At 51.3% G+C, this 19,386-nt stretch overlaps 2 protein-coding genes across 6 annotated transcripts in view; both read left to right on the top strand.

The window, feature by feature from the left end:
• GOLGB1 (golgin B1) overlaps positions 1-2,252 on the top strand; it is a 39,480-nt gene extending 37,228 nt beyond the window's left edge. For all 3 annotated transcript variants that reach the window (XM_088166033.1, XM_014890786.2, XM_088166032.1), the window contains 2 exons: positions 121-226; positions 596-2,252. In XM_088166033.1, coding sequence (XP_088022159.1) covers positions 121-226; positions 596-730 — 241 coding nt within the window. In that variant the 3' untranslated portion in view covers positions 731-2,252. The remainder of the gene's footprint in view (positions 1-120; positions 227-595) is intronic.
• A 1,819-nt stretch (positions 2,253-4,071) lies between these two features.
• HCLS1 (hematopoietic cell-specific Lyn substrate 1) lies at positions 4,072-19,093 on the top strand. 3 transcript variants are annotated; one of them, XM_014890798.2, is made up of 15 exons: positions 4,072-4,188; positions 6,351-6,434; positions 7,552-7,625; positions 8,192-8,321; positions 9,526-9,636; positions 9,990-10,044; positions 11,926-12,036; positions 12,621-12,731; positions 13,336-13,391; positions 15,404-15,473; positions 15,704-15,816; positions 16,396-16,500; positions 16,925-17,222; positions 17,945-18,016; positions 18,801-19,093. In XM_014890798.2, exons 2-15 carry the CDS (start codon positions 6,351-6,353, stop codon positions 18,935-18,937), a joined length of 1,527 nt encoding a protein of 508 aa, XP_014746284.2. In that variant the 5' UTR covers positions 4,072-4,188; the 3' UTR covers positions 18,938-19,093. The 3 variants fall into 3 exon arrangements, with proteins under 3 accessions (XP_014746284.2, XP_014746283.2, XP_088022227.1); XM_014890797.2 differs by having other exon boundaries at positions 16,393-16,500; XM_088166101.1 differs by lacking the exon at positions 4,072-4,188 and adding an exon at positions 5,368-5,507 and having other exon boundaries at positions 16,393-16,500.
• Positions 19,094-19,386: the final 293 nt, after the last annotated feature.

The raw sequence follows: 19,386 nt of genomic DNA, 5'->3' as shown, positions 1-19,386 counted from the left end.
GAGTTCATGAGGCATGACACCTGTACAAATGAAAGTTATTTCTTTCCTAAGCTTGATAACAGTGTTGATTTGGGGCATCATAATAAGAAACAGAATTTAATTTCATGTTTGTTGTGGCAGGTTGCAGTCAAGTGAGTGGGGATCTTCCTTAAGTGCCAGCATGGATATGACTCCAGGTCACGAGCAGGCCTTGCTGATTGACTCCATGGATAATAACTCCAGCAGAGTAAGAATTTAACATTCACAGCTGTCAATTATGTGAGCCCCAGCTGATTCAAGAAACTGTAAACCTACAGCAGTTAAATTCCTCTGTAGACACACATAAATCACTCGGCTCTGTGTAGTTTTTCTGCTCTTGCCATGCTAGAAGCAAAATTGGATGGGACTGTTTCATGGACAACCTGCAGAGAGCAGGGGAAGAGGAAAATTTCATGAGGATTGCCCTAGTGTTAGGATCTGACAGTGGAATGATTTGGAGAAGGGTTATGCTCATTAGCTTAAACAAACTTCTCTCCATGGTCTGGAAAGCTGTGGATGAAGGCAGCTGGGGACACAGCCATTCCTTGTAGTGACTGCTCTCTCTTTCCTCTTCCAGACTCGGAGTACTCTTGGACTACGGCGGCTGTTACGCTCTCTCTTCCGCTCCAGGACCCACTTGCCTCTGCTAGTGGCCGTGTATCTGCTTGCTCTCCATGTCCTGCTCTTGCTGTGCTTTACAGGCCACCTGTGAACAGGAGTGACAGCCTTTTCTGGAGCCTCAGCCCTGTGCATGCCGAGGCCTGCACACCCTCATAGAAGGGCGGACTTGTCCCAGCTGCAGCCTTTCCCAAGCCAGCCCTGAAGCAGCAGCTGCTCCCAGCACCTGGGTGCTGCTGTCAGAGTCAGTGCTGGTGCTGGGGAGCTGCTCCCAGGAGATCTGTCCTTCCCTTGGTGTTTCTACATGAGTGGTTCATTTTCTGAGCCAGGGTTTTGCTACAAGCCTCAAGGACAGCATCTGTTCCTGTACCTGGAAGTAGTACTACTCATTATAGATATTGTGCTGCAGTAGGAAGAAGAAAAATACTCTTGAGTAGCTGCAGTACTTCAGCACTTCTAAAACTGCACAGTCTTCCCCTGCTTAGGCTGAATCCATGAGTGGGGTTGGGGGGACACTGTAGCTGGGTGTGAAAGAATTGTCTTCCCTTTCTTCCGCCCCTTAGATTTGCTCCATGGCTCAGAGCTGTCTGAAATGCATATCCTAAGGAAGTTATGGGCACTTTAAGGAATGTGAATCTTAAAATCGTGTTTCCTGCTCAATTGCATCTCCTGTTGAAGAAGGGCCAAAATTTGTATATGTGGCCCTGGTTGAGCATTCCATTTATAATCAGTCATATGTCTGCCCTGACAAGCCTGTAAAACAATACCAGTAATTTAATTATTTAAAAGGAATAGCAAACATGAAAGTTTTTAGCTCTTAAGTTAAAAACCCTCCTATTTATAGCATTTGTGCACCTCTCATGATGGAAGCTGCTGCCTTACCTCTAGAAATTAGAGCAGCCCAGCTCCTGCATTCTCATCCACTAAAAATTTGTCATGAGTCCAGACCTGCTCAGGCTGTGTTGAAGGGGTCCATAATGTGCTGTGTGGGTCAAAGCAAAGGCAGAAACTCCAGAAATGAACTCTCTCTCCCCTGTACTGAGGCAGGAGCCACAGTTCTGAAATCTTCTGGTATCTCTGGTGTTGAAAGCTAGTACTGGTGTTTGAGTATGTTTGGACGCAAATCAAGTTATGCAAATGGACTGGATCTTTTAAGATACGTGAAAATTTCCATATGTTTTCTAAAATCTCCTGAATTTCAGACTGCCCTCTTCCAAAAGGAGAATGTTGAATGCAAAAGAAGTTCCAGTCGCTGTCAGATCCTGAGTGGTCGTTTCATTCAGAGTGCTGGCCAGGAGAATCCTATCTGCCTCTTAGTAGAGCATTAACAGTCACATTTTTCCCATGGGAAAGAGGTAGTTCTTTTGATATTGCTGGTAAACTAAGCTGCTCTAGCCAGTGCAGAAAGCCTGTTTGAGGATGGATTGATTTCACTGGTAGCTAAACCAGCTGGATCTCTGGCAGGTCCAGAGCACTGGCACTATATATCCTTTTGTCCATGATTATCAGCATAACCTTCCTCTGACTGTGTCAAATGCAGTGACCAAATAGTTTGTCTGTAGCTTCCTGGGGTATGGGCTCCTGTACGTATAATAAAGTTTATTTTTCAGATGGAATTTGTGTCACATTGTCATGTAACTGTCCAAGTGGAGTGTGTAGTGCTGCTGTATCACCACACCTTGTGTGGGACGTAGTCTCTTGTGTGAGCTGCCTTGTGTGATGGTTGCAGAAGCTGTTTCTTTATACAGTGTCAATGCCTTTTTCCCTATCTCACCTCTTGCTCAGCCTTTTTCAGCTGACAAAATAAGGAAATAAGCACTTGAATAGGCAATGTCTCCTGGCAGGAGTGTGTGGAACTAATTTTAAGGTCCCTTCCAACCCAAACCATTGCATGCATTGTGAAAGCAATTCCAGTAAAACAGTCTTTACTTGGGTTTACTTTTCCCCATTTGCCTGAACGCTGCACTCTGTTAGAGTTGAGCAACCCCAGGAGAGATACAGAAGTTGGCAACAGTGAGCTGGAATGTGCTGGTAATTCAGATGGGACAGTTAAACTGTTCCCTTCCAACTTTCTGTAGCCAAAAACAGGTGCCCTTGTTCATAGTCACTACTACAGCCCCCACCACCACTGGAACAAAAGCCAGAATTGGGGTGTTGTAAGGCTGTAGATAATGTTTCCACTGTGTTTAACAGGAGCAAGGGTTGTAAGAAAAGTATGTTTCCTTAAAGCCCGTGTTTGTTTTTTTTTTCCTGAACTGAAGAAAGGCACGATTCTGATGTCTCAGATACGTTAAAATGTTTTATACCTGCAGATGGAACAGTTATAGCTTAGATTGAATATAGGAATAAAACCTCGTAAGGAACTCCTGGTCCCCCAGTTATAGTCTGACTGAACAGCTTTGTGGTTTGACCTGATGAAAGATGGGGCCTCTTAGCTGATGTTTCCTGTCTCAAACATTTCAACATTTTGTTTCTTCTCCAGTGGACAGATAGGTGCCTTGATTTTTGATCTGTCTTCAGTAGAGCCTGAGAAGGAGGTCAACCAACGAAGCTGTGCTCTGTCATCCCTGGGACCCTCATGCCAATTCAGCACCACTGCTGAGTCTGGGGCAAGGTCTGGTTTTGTGCCAGGAGGAAGGCAACGGTAGGGTGGGGAGGAGTGGATGCAAGTGACTGCAGGTAGCTCTAAGGGGAACCCTCCTGATCCTCTCAGCTCCCATTACAGGACAGGTGTGAGGATGTGGGAATGTCAGACAAAGCACACGACGAGGTGCAAGGAACCTACGCCCGTGCCCTCACCAGGGCAGACCAACCCACCTCTCCTAAAGAGAGCTGCATTGAGGCCAGCGCTGAGGAAAAACGGCAGAGGGGTGCAGTCACAGGAGATTTGCTCCTGAGCACAGTGAAAGCACCCAGGTGCCAGACTCTTTTCAGGAGTGTTTGCTGCCTCCCAGGAGCCTGAGACAGGGATGCCACCAGACCACTGACTTAATTTCAGTGCAGCCTTTGGACTGTGCCCACTCTGGTTCTTTCATGTGGATACTGTTGATGTTGCAACAAGAAGTCCAAGTTTGATCAAAGGAGTTTTCAGGCCCTGGGCAGAACAAGAAAAGGTTCAGGAGCAAGGTTAGTGTTCTCCTCAATCTTCCAAGTAATGGGGAGAGATATTGAAAGTAAAAGGTATGCTCAAGACCTGGCTCCAGGGTTTGTGTCTCCACCAGAACTTAGTTTTTTATACCCACGTGAGAATCTTCCTTAAAACACAGGTCCCTGTGCTGGGACCTGATGGGATCCAGAGTGCTGATGGGGGAACTCTGGGTCTGCACTGCATCAGTGTCTCGGAGCAGAGGCAGCCTACAGGGGAACTGCAGCATTGACACCAGCTCTGGGACTCATGACTCGAGCAGAGATGGGGGCTGGGATGCAGGAAGCGAAAAGAGCTGAAGTTAAAACAGGAACTCAGAGCAGACACAGGCCCAAAGCTCTCACTGGCAGCAGGTGCCTGAACAAAAAGCAGCCAGTTTGCCAGCAGGAACTGATAAGCCTTTAAAGGTAAGAAAACTTGAGGGGATTTTGGGAGTGGAAAGTGAGAAATGACTACAAAAAAGCTTAGTGTTTGATGGGCAAAGAGAGCTCCTTCCTGACCAAGCATGTTTACGTGGACAAGGCTTGGCATTTGCTTCTCAGGCTGCTGTCCTGTCATCGTGGTGGTTTTTGTGTCTGAGGCTCTAAAGAACCACATTTCCAAATCTACCAGCACAACTGTGATGTGGGGTAGCCCTATATTTGTGCTCTAGTGGAAAAATGGGACAAAAAAAGTGTTGAGATGCTACCATGGCTGATATTTCTCATATAGAACGTCCAGAGCCTTGTGACGTGATTACAGCCTGTGGTTTGCCATGGTTCCCACACTGTATGGCAGGTGCCTTCGGAGAATGGCTGGTCAGGAACCATTTACAGCAGCATTTAAAACCTTGGACCATCTTATTTGAGCTCAAATCAGCTGCCCTGATGACAAGCAGCCCTGTGCTAGCTGGTTATTACTGCTGGCTTATGCTTCACAAAAATGAGCAACGGACTTTAAAAATCTTTAGGATGAGAGATGCCAATAAATGAGGGAGGGGAAAAGGAGAAGAAAGGCTGTGTTAGACAGGGCTGTGATGTCCATACGAGCCTTTCTGCTTCCCCTGCTGCTAATTGCAACTAGCTGTATTCAGTTTGGCACCAGCTTGCTGTCAGTGGGGAACGTCACAGACCTGCTGTGGTCCTGAGGCACCTGGAGAAGACCTAAAACCAGATTTCCACTGTATACCTGCCTTAGCCCTTCATCTCCTCCCTTAGCTGACTCCCTGGCCTGTGTTCAACAAAAGAAAGAATAATCTCTGCTGTGCTCATTTGGTTTCTGTTCTCTTTGCTCCCTGGTCTTACAGTGCTGGTTCTCTGGAAAGGACGGCTTGAAACTGAGCAGTGCAGTGCACTAAACCCAAGGTTATTCACTTAAGCAGCTTTTGATGTGGGATAGTTAATTACTTAGCATAAACAGAGAATTACTAAATTACTCAGCATAAACATTTTGCTTTCACAGAGGACAACTGCCCCAAGTGCTCAGGGCTGTCTGAGGCTTCCCTAGAGCCGTGGGGAGTGAGGGGTTAGTGCAGCACATGGTAAAAGCTGCTGCTGACTGAGGATCCAGCACACAGGAGGTCTCTTCCTTCCTGTTGATTTGGTCACAGTTTGCTGTGATGGAGAACAGGGCTCAGCTCAGTCTTTCCTCCACATTCTCTTCCATCTTTCTCTCTGCGCCATGAAAAATCTGCTTTGGGTGACACAGAGAACTGGCTGTTCCTCAACAGTGCAGGCAGTACACAAGGGTGAGTTATGAAGGGATTGGGCTCTGATGAGGATAATTGTTCTGGGGTGTAGGGGCAAGCCAACTAATCATTTCTCTCTCTCTCATTTTGTAAAAGCGGTTGTTTGTGGGGGGAGACTTTTTCATCATGTTTTTTTCATGGTCACCTTGAAAATTAAATGCAGGAGGTTTAGATTTCGCATTACTTTTAACTTCCTCTTCCTGGGTCCATCACTTCCTCCAGGCTTGCAGGAGCGGTTCCACCACAGCCTCAGCCAGTTTAGCCCTACATCCTCAGTGCTTTTAGCACCATTTCCCATTTTTTCCATGTGACAGACACGAACACCACACAGCACCAGCTCTGTCACACCACTGTCCAGCCTTGCTCTGACCCTTCTCTAGGCTCCTGGGCAGGGATTAAAAGGTTGAAAAGCAAACAAGAGGCTTGAGGAGTCCACCTCAGTTCCAGCAGCGCAATGTCATGGTGCTGGAGCACATCACAGCGGTGTGCGTGACTATGCTAATAAGGGGGTAACGCAGGGAACAGCCTCCCACAGCACAGAAAATTAACGTGTGCTGGAAAAGAAGAATCTGGTAATTGGATGCCAGCATTCATTTACATTATAATAAGGTGTGTGTTCCTGCTGCGGAGTCAGGATGCATGAAGGGTGTGGTTTACACCTACACTCCCTATGTTTTTTGCTGTAAGACATGCTGGGGCTCAGGATCAGCTATTTTGGGATGCCCAAAACTGTATGAGGGACAGATACGTGAGGACAGGTGGCCTGTAAGGGCTCCTTCCAGCCCAGGTTCTGCTGTGGCCGTGTGTGGCCACCCTGGGTGACACCACGTCCTTGTTGTGCAGATGTGGAAAGCAGCCGTGGGACACAACGTGTCAGTGAAAGTGGAGGCTCAGGGAGACGACTGGGACACGGACCCTGATTTCGTGGTGAGTGTCTAGTGTGGCAACTGTTATACTGGTGGTGTGAAGAGCTCCTGGCCCTGGGCACTTGCTGCTCAGCTCAGGGCTCGACATCGCTGTAGCACTGCTGGCAGGGTGGGATCAACCCAGTGCCGTCACCCCTCGCAGGTACTGTCAGGTCACCTGTCTGACACATCTCCAGATTTAGTCTCCAGAACTTCCTACATCACTGCACTCCCCAGGGCTGACCACAAGCAATGGCACTTAAGGAATACAGAATATGCAGGGTTTCTTAAACCTGCTCCCTCATAACGTCCCTTGTGCTCTCCACATCGTATAAGACACAGCAAACCCGTTTTCTCCATCCCACACTGTAACTACAGGATCCAGGATTTCCTTCATTTATCTTTTTTCCAGATGAAAAGTCCTACTCTGTTTACAGTGATCTTGTGCAGGTACAGCTCTGTGCCTCTTACACTCTTGTTTTCGATCTAGTTTGACTGAATGAGCTGAATGAGCATAAGGGTTCAGCCTGGGGAACCCTCTGCATTCATACAGGGTCATGATTTTCATCTTCCATTTGGTTCTCTATTACTTTCCTAATAAGCCTCTCCTGCTGGACAAAAGTCCTGTGTTTTCAAGGTTCCTTCTTGCCTAATTATTTCCAGTAAGGAATTCTAGTTTGGGGCAGAAAATCAAATTACTTTCTCATAGTTTCAGGAAAAATCTACCCTGTCCAATTTTTTTGCTTACTTAATTTCTTCTATTTGTGGAAGCATTCAAACTAAGGGTGAACAGAATAAGACTTTGTATTATATTTTTTTTCATTCTATTTAATATATACATATTTTCAGCTTTCTTATATATTAGAAAAGACTTTATTGATGCTTCACTTTATCGAATACATGTTCAGACCTCCCACAAAGCTACAACACAAGGCCATGATAGTCATGCCCGAGGCTGAGGTCACTCCGGTTTCTCGGGTGTTTTCCCGAACGGCGAATTCCGCGCTTTCCGGGTGTCGCCTCGGCTCTGCGGAGTGGGTGGGGACCCCGGCCCGGCCCTGCCCTGTCCGGCGGGGATGGGGGGCCGGGACCCCTGGGCCGTGCCCAGTCCGGGACTGACGGCAGCGTTCGTCCCGCAGAACGACATCTCCGAGCGGGAGCAGCGCTGGGGAGCCAAAACCATCGAGGGCTCGGGCCGCGCCGGGCACATCGAGTGAGTGACTGCGGGACGGACCGAGACCGGCACCGGCACCGGCACCGGGGGATCAGGACTAGGACCGGGACTGGGCGGCGCGGGGCACCGGGACCGGGAGGCGTGGGGGATCGGCCCGCGGGGATGGAACGAGCCCTGCCGGGAAGGAGAGCGGGGCACAGCTGGGCTGGTGGCGGCCCGGGGGGGCGAACACTGCACATGGGGCTGTCCCGGTGCCGGGGCTGCCGCTCCTCCCCTGCCCGGGGCTAACCCTCGGGACAGCCCAGGCAGCCCTGCAGGGTGTCCGGTGCAGCACTCGGAAAAAGGAAGGTATGGGGTGCCGAGAAAGTCGGAGTGTAGCCCTGAACAGCTGGAGAGGGGCTGGATGTCCCCTGAGCCAGACCCCGGGCTGCCCTCTCAGGCTCCGTAGCTGCGTGTGCGGCTGGCAGCCAGGGGAGCCCAGCGCAGGTAGCTCGTCCTGCGTATGTGTCCTGCTGGGCTTTGGCCGGTCAGGGGCACGGGGATGCTCCAGATAGCTGCACTGCTCTGCAAAATCCCACACCGACCTGCCCTATCTCTGCCTCCAGCATCCATCAGCTGAGGAACAAGGTATCAGAGGAACATGAGGTTATCAAGAAGAAGGAGCTGGAGACTGGCCCCAAGGCATCCTATGGCTATGGGGGCAAATTTGGAACAGAGCAAGACCGTATGGATAAGGTAACAGCTGTGGAAGGCTTCCTTGAGCCTCAGTGGAAAAGTGCTTTCATCAAAAAGGAAGGGACGTCCCTGTTTTCTGGCCTAACCCTGAAGGGAGAGAATGGGGAGTTTGCATGGCTGCACAGATTCACACACGTCCAGCTAGCCCATAATCTGCCTGTCTGCAGGATCTGTGAATTCATTTCAGTATAACTCATCTCTACAACTTCATTGCAATGCTCCCTTTAGCTGTGAAGGACTTTCTGTGGCTGTTCAAGCCTGCTGCATAACAAATCTGGTGCGTCCTTACTTGTGCTTGAAGAAGTCATGTATAGTAACTCTCTCCTCATATTCTGCATTACAGACCTCATATCTCCCCAAGATAAAGCTCTAGACATCAGATCTGGTCTGTGTTTACTGATAATCATTATCATGCTTCTTCCTGCACCTTTCAACATTTAATGCTTCTTTCTCAGAAGTGAGATGATTAGATTGCAGTAGAGTTCCATAGGTGTGGTCACTGCGGGATTGAACAGTACCAGGATGGCAAGATGAGAAACACTGTCCTCCAAAATTGCCTGCTCTCCCTGCCAGAGCTGTTGCAGTCAGGAACTGCACACTGATCCTCGGGAGAAGGGGCCAAAGCTGAACACTTGCAGCATCCTGGTGAAACCAGATAAAGGCCAAGAAGTTGCTCAACAAAAACACCTCACTGTGGTCCAGCAGAGTCTGAGCACAGCCGTTTCATTTTGGCATAGGGTGTCTGTGGTTCCTGGCCAGAGCAGCACCTCCAGCAGGGAGAGCAGGATCCTGACCTGGCCTGTGGCCAGGTTTGCTAGCCCTCACTGTCAGATACAGGAACATGAATGGGTGCCAGGCCTCTGCCTGGAGTTCTCAGCTCTGTATGCCTATCTGCACTTTTCTCTTGTCTCCCCTGTGATTATCCACCATGCAACTCCAGCAGCACTTGAGATCAGCTGTCTTCGGGCATCCCACACTTTGCTTGATGAGCTGGCAGTGGGGGGGTGGGTTGTGAGATGCCAGCCCTTGGGGCTCCTGCCGGGCCTCAGAGCAGAGCTGCTGCTGCTGGCAAAGGCCACGTGGAGAGCACAGCCAGCTCAGAGCTGTCACCCTGCAGCTGCGAGTGTGTCAGCAGCGCGTGGAGGCAGCTGTGGTGCCTCTGCCTGTCCACCGTGGAAGTTCATGTCACACTCTCTCCTCTCAGTGCGCAGTAGGACACGAATACGTTGCTCATGTTGAGAAGCACTCCTCCCAGACAGATGCAGCCCAGGGCTTCGGCGGCAAGTTTGGAGTCCAGCGGGACCGAGCTGACAAGGTGTGTTGGACAGTGCAGCTGAAATCCATTCCTGTGGCTTGTGCTGCCCATCAGCACTTGTGCACGCCAGGTGTGGCTCAGTGTTCACGGCTCGGGGCGTGCAGGGTGTGCTGTGGTCTCACTGAAGCACAGCTCACCTGTGGCACAGTGAGGGTAACTGGCGTGCCTCGCTGTGGTGGGTCTGTCCCATCCAGGCACAGCACTGTTTGTCCAGGGGCTGTGGTGTTTGTCCCTGTTCGTCTCTTGGCTGCAGCACAAGAGAGGGAGCCAGTAACAGCCTGGTGCCAGGGGACGGAGGCTGGGACCCGTCTTGGCCCTCGGGATGATTGACAGTCCTTCCCTTCTTGTTCCAGTCAGCACTGGGCTTTGAATACAAGAGTGAGGTGGAGAAACACTCGTCTCAGAAAGGCAAGTCCGTGGGCACATGTGGCCCCTTGACCCTTTGCCAGCTTCTTGTCTGCTCCCAGTATCCCGTGCTGATGCCTGTGGCACAGTCTCCTGTCTCTTGTTTCAGATTCCTGTTCCCAGCCCATCATCCTTGTGGCCCCATCTGCTGCTCTCCTGTCACCGTCCTCATCCTGTACGTCCTGCTTGTCTCTGTGCTTTGCTTTGGTGGAAACCCCGTCCTGGCTGAGCAGAGCAGACACCCCCACCCTGCCATGGATGGCTGGTGCTCCCACTCCTCTCAGAGCCCTTCATGGAATTGCTCCAGAGGAAGCCTGAGCACTGTAGCACTTGAGAAGGAATTGCTGGAAAAGCAGCCCTGTAAGGAAAAGGCACAGCAATGGATATGAAAGCAAAACCCTACCAGAAAGCCCTTCTGCAGAATTCTGCAGATAATTCAACAAACAGAATAGAAACTAAGGGTATTTTAAATATTCTGCACTCAAGAGAAGATGAGAGGGCGTGGTCTATTGCTGTTTCAGGTAAATGTGAGGAATACTGCACCTTTACCAAGTAAAGAACTGAATCAGGTTCATTTAAAAGGAAACTATAAAAGAAGGAAAATTATTTGAGGCATTCTTTGGGTTGATCTTAAAATAATGAATGGCATGAAGTTGTGCTCCATTAACCTATTCTTGTAGACATAGGAATTCATTAGGCTGTGTGATGAATGCTCAAGAAATAGAAATGTCAGAAATAGAGTGTTTGGATTGCTTTTCATAAAAATGTGTCCATATGGAAGCTCCAGCAGCAAGATAAGAGTCAAAATCTGTGTTTACTGAAAACAACTCTCTTAAAGATCCATTTCATAACAGCCCCTTAGGTAGATAATCGTGTAGTCACAATAAGTTTAAGAATTTTTAGGACTTACAGATTAAGTGACTGAGCTTCTATCAAACAGAGATCCATTCCGGAATGCAAAATATTCTTATATATATTTCTCTAGATCATAGCCTCCATGGATTGGTACAGCTGAAGTTGTCAGAGAAGCCTCAACTCAGCCCCGTGAAATGCAGACCTGTGAGAATAGCATCAGGGAACGGGGAGAGGTGACTCCCATTTACTCCTGAAGGGCAGGATTTAGACTGAGCAAGCAGGTGTCTGAAAGGAGGAGTCTCTGCAGCCAGGCATTAGGATGGAGGCTGAAATGTCTCAGGAATCAGCCAGTAATAACCAGGTGGTCCTCAGAAAACAGCTGAACATGGTTGAAGTCATTAATGGATCACTGGTTTGGAGATGGAAAAAGGAGGGGCACAGGGCAACTGCTGTGCTCTCACACCATGGCCAGTGTGCCAGGGAGAAGAGTGGGAGCAAGGCTGCAGAAATGGGGGTTCAGCCTTGAGTCCCCAGGGTCAGGTGTGTCCCTGTGGAAGCTGAGATTCCACTACAGCAAACATAAGCCCTTTTGCCGTTCCTGTGCTCCCAAGGCTCAGTATTTTACTCATAGCCCTTTCCCGAGGCTGGCAGACCATAGGCTGAAATCCTGGCTCTGGGGGTGGGTGAGGGACTGATGCCCTGGCTGGCACTGCCCAAGTCTTGCTTGGCTTTGCTTTCATGGGTGACAGAGCTCCCACTGTCCTCAGCACCTCTGTTTTCTTCATTCCTCCTGGCCTGTGTCTCCTGGTGCCCTGACACCCATTTGCCTTGTGCCCACATCCCCGTGGGCTCTCACCCGGGCTGCTCCCTGCCATCCACTCTGATCCCTTCAACCCTCCACTTTCTATGGCGTTTTCCATAATCTCTGCTGCTGCCCCTTCTCCCTGGGGCCCTTCCCAGTGCTGTTCCCTATCCTCTCCTCACCTGCCCTGTGCTGAGGGCAGCGTTTGACTCCATACACCACCTCAGATTACTCCAAGGGGTTTGGTGGCCGTTACGGAGTGGAGAGGGATAAGGTGGACAAAGCAGCCGTGGGATTTGACTACAAAAGCCAGGCGGAGAAGCATGACTCTCAGAAAGGTGAGCCACGGCAGCCAGATGGGCTGGGGAAGCTGGGTGAAGTGGAGGAAACTGAGGCAGCTGGGGGTGCTGGAGGGGCTGGGGGTGCTGGAGGAACCAGCTGAGGGGGAGAGCAGGCAGTGGCAGGGCTGGAGCTAGGGACTGTGCCCACTGGGACTATGGGGCACTGTGCAGGGCATTTGCAATCTGCTGCAGGAATGGTGGAAGAGCTACAGGGAGCTGTTGGGAATGGGCCGGGTGAGGAAAGCCATTGCACATTTCATGGCTGCTGAAAGGAGCTCTGGCTAAAGGAAGAGGAGCAGAAGAGTTCTGTGGGCATAGGGATCTCTTGGGCAGTGTATCACCAGGGGAAGGGTGAAGGGGAAGCCGAGGCAGGTGCCAATAGCAGGTGACACATCCCAGGGAGGAGGGAGGGCTGTTGCTGCAGCACTGGTGGGGAAATCTGCCTTTACTCCATGTCTTTCTCAAAGTCCTGGGCATGGAAAACCTGTGAGAACAGCCTGACCTCACACTGCTGTCACTTGCCTCCTTCCCTCCCTTGTGTGTTCTCTTCCATGCCCTGATCTGGATCCCTGTGGTTGAAGACTATTCTGTGGGCTTTGGTGGGAAGTTTGGGGTCCAGAGGGATCGTCAGGACAAGAATGCCCTTGGCTGGGACCATCAGGAAGAAGTGCAACCCCACGCATCCCAAAGAGGTCGGGCAATGGTGCCAGAGGTGGCAGCAATTTCCTTGGAGCATGCACAGACCTGTGTCTGGAGCTTGTGGTTCATAAAGAGATCCAGCTGCTGAAAACAGAGTGTGTCCAGCACGTTGCAGAGCAGCTGAGACACAGTGAACCCCAAAGCACGAGGGCAGAGTAGGTGGGAGCTTGGATCAGTGGTGGGCATGGAATGTGAGTCCCTCAGTCAGGACCCCCAGACTCCGCCGTGCTTCCTCTGTGAGGGGCATTCCTGACCGTAAGCTCATTGTAGGGGTGAGGCAGAGCAGATCCCAGGAATGCCCTGTGTGCAGCATGTCTGGCCTCCCTGAACAGGGCCAGCTCCACTCCAGTGGGGTGACTGGCCTCACCCTGGTGCCTTGGGCTCAGGTTTGGCAGCTACAGCCTTGCACACCTGTGCCTTCAGCTGAAAGGAGGGAGGGATTAGTCCTAAAAGACACTTTAGCTTTATCTGTATCTCATCACATGTGGAACTAACCAGAGATAACACATGCAAATTCATTTCACTGGTCACAGCATAGTGGAGTCAGAGGTGCACGCAAAATACAAAATAGTATAAAATAACATTTTTTCCATACAGACTATGCCAAAGGGTTTGGAGGCCGTTATGGGGTCCAGAAGGATAGAGTGGATAAGGTAAGACATCTGCAACCTGCAATTGCTTCCTCCTAATCGCTGCTTTTTGCCTGGCTCAAAGAGAAGAGTGGAGGTGAGGTCCCAGTGCACAGCTGTGGCAAGAAGGAGCTGGCTGAGTGTAAAATACCAGAGAGTGCAGAGGGATGCAGCCTGGGGAACTGTTATGCAGGGAATTCCTCATGGCATTCTGTTACTCCTCACTTCTCTGCTGTTTGTTACCCTCTGCAGGTTTTTCACTCCTGTCAAGGAGTGCCTCGTGATCTGTTCAGGTGCTAAATCTTCCTGCACACCTTGACAAACTCCAGCAGGGATAGGATTGGCATAGATCAATCTGCTGTGCATAAGAAGAACTCACCAAGTTGCTGGTTCGGGTTTTTTGTTTGGACTGACACCAGGCAAAGCCTCACTACAGTCACACCTCAGACTGAGAGGAATTGCCTGGGATCGATTCTGTGCTTTGCACGCTCTTCTGAGGGCTTGGTCTGTAGAGGGGGTTTCTGCCAATGGGTGGTGATGTGTATGGATGTGGATAGCCTAAAAGATGTGAATCCTGGGGCTTTGGGGTGTTTGGAAGAGGCAGCGAGGGTGCCTTCCCTGAAACCTCCTTCCCCTGCTGGGGACACGGAGCCGTGGGGAGGATACAAACACATTGAAGCAACCCACATGGTCCTGCCCATGCTGCATGTGCAGGCTGGGCCAGCAGCAGACAGGAAATGTTGTCCTGCCCTCAGAAGAGATCAGTGCTGTCTATGAATTTAACAACAGCAAATGGAGGGGCACTGACACAAGGCACATCTTGTATGTGGTCAAAAACAACATGCAAAAGCAGATGAGGACTTGGTAAAAGGGCTGTGGGTCCTTTGGAAAGCACGATGCAGAGAGAGGATAAGTAGCTCTTGTTTGGCGCAAAGTGAAGCTGAATTTGTGCATTTTGAGATTACTGAAGCATAAAGAAACACGGTAGAAAATAAGGATTGGTAACGAATGGTACTTAGATACCATTACTTAGATAGTAACTAAGGGCAAGTAACTAAGTTTCAGATTGCCTGGCCCTCAGGAGTGGAGAAATGCTGAATTCACTGCACCAGAGCAGAGCATAACAGACCCTCAGGCAGCCTGAACTCCCCTTTGGTAAAGTTCTGGATGCTCAGTATCAGACTAAGGCTCACTCAAAATACAAATGCTGTCATTCACACAGCATGTCCAGGCCTCTGCCGTGACCTGTGGACCCCTGGTTCTGAGTCTGCAGGTTGGTTTGCCTGCTCAAGGGCTTTCTGCAGGGAGGGCGGAGCTGCTTTCGTGGCTTCATGGCTGCAGTCGCCATCAGCCCATTGTGACACCTGCAGGCAGCACCTGGTGTAAAGTCTCAGGCTGAAAGTGGGTCCTACCTGCTCGTTCCTTTTGCCTGAAGTGGTTTTCTCATGCAAGCAGATAAACCCTTAAGCCTTTTCTGTCTCACTTTGGTTTTCCTGCAGCCTCCTGCACCACCAATGCTATTCCCAGTCCAGCCTCTCTCAGTACCTGCACACACAGCCGTGGGTGTCCAGCCTGTGCCACTGCACGGCCAGGGCAGGGAGGCAGCTGTGCATCCAGCAGGGAATGCCCTCATGCCACGGGGAGTGCAGGGTGGATGTGGAGTGTCCGTGGGCCTGGGCAAGAGGCATCCTGCCAGACATCTCCCCAGCTCCTTGCCATGATACACGAAGTGCCCCCAGCCCTGCAGTCCTGTGCCACTGCTCAGCCTCCCTCGCTGGGCTCCACAGCACCTTTCCAGCTCTCAGTGCCACCTCTTGGGCAGGGACACCTGTGTCCTTGGCTGGGGGGCAACAGGTACGTCCCCAGGACAGGGAGGGGACAGAAGTGGGGCCTGCAGCCAACAGCCTCCCCTGGGCTAGGGCAGGAGTGCAGGTGGGGACACACGTGCCTGCGAACAGAGCTTGCCATCACCAGTACCCAAAGCCAGCACTGGCAGTGCCCAACAAGCCGAACAATTCTTTCACTTCCTCTTGCAGAGTGCTGCTGGCTTTGATGAGATGGCAGCTCCCACCTCCTCCTATGAGAAAACAAGACCCCTGGAGGCAGGTGAGTACCAGCCCCGGGCTTAGGAAGCTGTGGGCCTCAGCGTCCCTCTGTGGCAGCATGCTGGCAGGTGTGTGCTGTGGTGGCATGGAGGTTTAACCTGTGCTGGAGGGCAGGAGAAGCTGGCTGAACTGCAAGTTTCTCTGGAAGAGGCACAGGTCTGGGCTTTTCCTGGATGCTTGAGGTGGTGAAAGAAAGACGTGGGGCTGAGTCAATGAGTTGTCTCCTCACAGGAGCTTCCAGTGGCACCAGCAGCCTGCGGTCGCGGTTTGAGCACATGGCCAGGTCAGCAGAGGAGGAGCGGGTGAGGCAGCAGCTCCAGGAGCCCCGGGTGCCTCGGCAGCAGGTGAGTCAGGGCTGTCTTGCCATTTCCTCCCAGGCTCGTGGCACAGACCTTTCCTCAGAGCCTTGCAGCTCCATGTCCTTCTATCTGGTCTCTTGAGGGTCGCCTCCTGCCTAAACTGCTTCCCTGCATCTGCCAGGAATAGCCACTGAGTTTCACTGTTGGCACGGGACTTCCCTTTCCAGCACACCAAACACTCATAAGTACATACCTGCAACAACCATGGTGCCTGTGCTCTGGCCTCAGCTTCTGTTGCCTCTGGTGCCTGGCAAACAGTGTGGTTACTGCTACCCCAGCAGTCTGTATGTGGGAATCATCCCAGCAAACTGGAGATGGCAGCCAGCCCCTGTGTTTACCTGTCTTCCCACCTGGTGCTGTTCCTGCACTCAGAGGACAGAGGGGTGCTAACAGTGAAGCTGTCTCCCCACCATGCTCCTTTTCAGGGCTGCCTGACTGTTGTCACCAGCCTGAGAGTGCCCAGGCCCAGAGCAGGTTTGTAGGTGGAGGAAAATGTTCTGAGTTGCTCTGTTGGGGAATGTGAACAGCCATTGTTCAAAGGGTCTGATGGCTTTTCTCCAGCAGGAAATCCCTCTGAGAGAGAAGGAGCACACTGGGGCAGCCCCTCTAGCCACGCCAGCAGGAGTACCCAGGACCACTGCTGGGGACCAGCCCATGCCATCAGAACAGGTGCCAAGGCAGCCTGGGGGAGCTGGGGAGGGGAGCAGGCAGAGGGGATTGCACCTGAGAGGGGCTGTGCTTGATGTGCAGCCCTAGAGGAAGATGTGGAGCACAGGCACGGGGTGTGAGAGGCTTTGGAAGGGTCAGGGGGAGGCATTGGGATTGGACATGGCTGCACAGCACCTGACCTCATGGGACAAGATCTGGGACTGGGTCTGTGGTACTACCATGGGCCGTAGTGAAGTATGAGCAGAGTTCAAACACGAGTCCTGAGAGCAATCCCAGCTGCTGGTTCGGCACGGCCCGTGTAGCTCAGCTGTTTCCCTGGTGTGAAGGGGATCGTGCTCCATTTGTGCCCTGGCAGCAGGGAAGGGGCTGCCTGTGGGGCATGGTTTGCAGGTGACCTTCCTATCACTTTCCCACTTCATGGCAGGAAGCCAAAAGGGAGGATGAGGAAGTACCACCCACTTTGCCACCAAGGCCAGCAGATCTGGATGCAGAGCTGGGCAAGGACCCCGGCCAGGACTCTGCAAGTTTGGATGTTGATGGAGACTATGAGGAGCTGCCAGAGCCCTCTGACTACTATGACATTAGCAGTGGAGGTGCTGAGTATGAGGAGCTGCCAGCCCCGCTGGGCAAGCTGGATGCCACCTGTGACTTTGGAGGAGATGGAGGTGAAGACTATGAGGTGATCCTTCCTCAAGAGCCCAGGCAGAGCCAGCCCCACCTGGGTGAGTACTGATGGAAGAGCCCAGGCCTTGGGAAGCTTGTACCTGTCCACTAACCTCAGTGGATGTATGGGACAAACTCCAGCGGGAATTTTTATCTTGAAGTGTACTGTGGTCAGGATAACAGCTTCTGAGACTTGGTTGTGTCCCACTCTCCTGCCCAGCTCTAAGGTGCAGATGAGCTGCATGGGATGCTGGAGCAGACAGCAGGAATCTGCTGGTGGGGTGTGGGCAGGAGGCTGCCAGAGGCTCGGGAGAAGCTGGATGTGCAGCAATGCTCTTGCTGCAGTTCCCTGGCACCGGCTGCCAGGGCTGCACTGGGGCCTGGGGCTGCCTCTGGTTCAGGCCATTCCTCACATGGCTAGTGGCGTGTCCTGGTGTGAGGAGTGCAGGTAGCCTCTGCCCCAGCCCAGGGCAGGAGCAAACAGCATGGGCTGCTGGTGGCGCTTCCTTCACAGCTTGGCTGGTGGTGGAGATGGCAAGCGAAGAGCTTGGAGTTATTCCCAGCCTTTTTCTTGAGAGAGGGGCATGAAAGATCAGGACCCAACTGTCTCCTTGAAAAAGGGGAGGGAAGTCACACCTTGCTTTGGGCTGTGTGCAACTCTCCTTGCTGGCAGGGTTTGGATGTGCTTCCCCAGAGCTGGGCTGGAGGGTGGCACTGCCCAGCACTGTGTGGCTGCTTCAATCTGTCTGTCCTGTCTGTCTGTCTGTGCTGTGTCCTGCAGGGAGCACTGGCGGTGCCAATGAGGGGCAGAGACCCGGGGTGTGCGCCGTGGCTCTCTACGATTACCAAGGAGGTGGGTCTGCCCTCGGGGCTCAGGGAAGGGCTGTGCCCCGGCAGGGCTGTGCCGCGGGGACGTGGGAAAAGAACTGTGGTTTAGTAGTTTAAATTTCTTCCTTCTGGGAAGCAGAATGAGACCTGGCTTGGGAATTGTTGCGGTACAGGAATGGTATTCTCCAGTTTAGTATTCCCAGTTAAAAAAAAAAAACAAAACAAACCATGTGCCACTTCTCCTCTCCAATTGGAGGCACAAAAAGGCAAAGATCAGAGGTTGATATAAGAACAATTTACTGGAAACAGCAATAAGAAAGCGAACAGTAACAGCAACCATGTTAATAACAAAAGGTATAAGAAAATAAATTAAGTATTCACACGGAAAACCAGCCAACAATAGGCAATATTGGATGGCTCTTTCCACCACATTTTCTCAATTAGAAGAAACTCCTTCTTCCTTGGAATCGAGAATCCCTTTCCCCCACCTCTGGCAATGACATGAGGTGGTACAGAATAACCTCTGTGTCTTGGTCATGGCCCCTCCCAGCTACTGTAAAAAATTAGCCTTGTCCTGGCCCAAAGCAGCATAAGAAGAGAGAAACTTCATCTTTCATCTGTGAGGTTTTGCTCTTCCTCTGCTTTTTGTGTGCTATTGGATGGGGGTTGGCTGAGGTAAACTCTTGGGGGTTATCAGAGCACTTGTTCTGTCTTCTCCTGCCTGGGAGAAGGTGGGAGGAAGAACGTGAACCAGCTCTCTCTGGGGTTCTCGTTGCATTGTGACTGTCTTTTATTGACAATTTTTGCAGATGGAGATGATGAGATCTCTTTTGATCCTGATGACACAATCACGCACATTGAGATGGTGGATGAAGGCTGGTGGCGGGGACAGTGCCATGGCAGAGTCGGCCTCTTCCCAGCAAATTATGTGAAGCTTCTGCAATGAAATGAGCACAGTGCAAGCTGCTGCCTTCCAAACCTTGGCCTCTGCCGTACTTTGACGCCAGCCAAATGCCAGGCACCCACAAAAATCACTCAGGTACCCTCCCCTGCCACAGCTGGGCAGAGGAGAGAAAAATTTAATAAAAGCTTTGTGAGCTAAGGACTGGGAGAAAATACTCCAACTGCAAAACAGCTTCAACTTAGAGGTATAAAGTGAATTTATTACTAACAGAATCAGAGGAGGAAAATGAGAAATAAAATAAGCCCTTAAAACACCTTTTATTTCCCCAAATCCCTCCCTCCTTCCCACCAACAGCACAGGGAGACAGGGCATAGGGGTTTTGGTCAATTCATCATTGAGATTTTCTTCCACTACTCTGGAAGAGGAGTCTTTACCCTGTGAGACTGTGGGGTCCCTCCCACACGAGACAGTTTTCTGTGAAGTTCTCCAGC

This window comes from Sturnus vulgaris, chromosome 5 (genome assembly GCF_052056855.1).
Source record: "Sturnus vulgaris isolate bStuVul1 chromosome 5, bStuVul1.hap1, whole genome shotgun sequence".
NCBI lineage: Eukaryota > Metazoa > Chordata > Aves > Passeriformes > Sturnidae > Sturnus > Sturnus vulgaris.
This window is presented reverse-complemented; position numbering and strand designations above follow the sequence as displayed.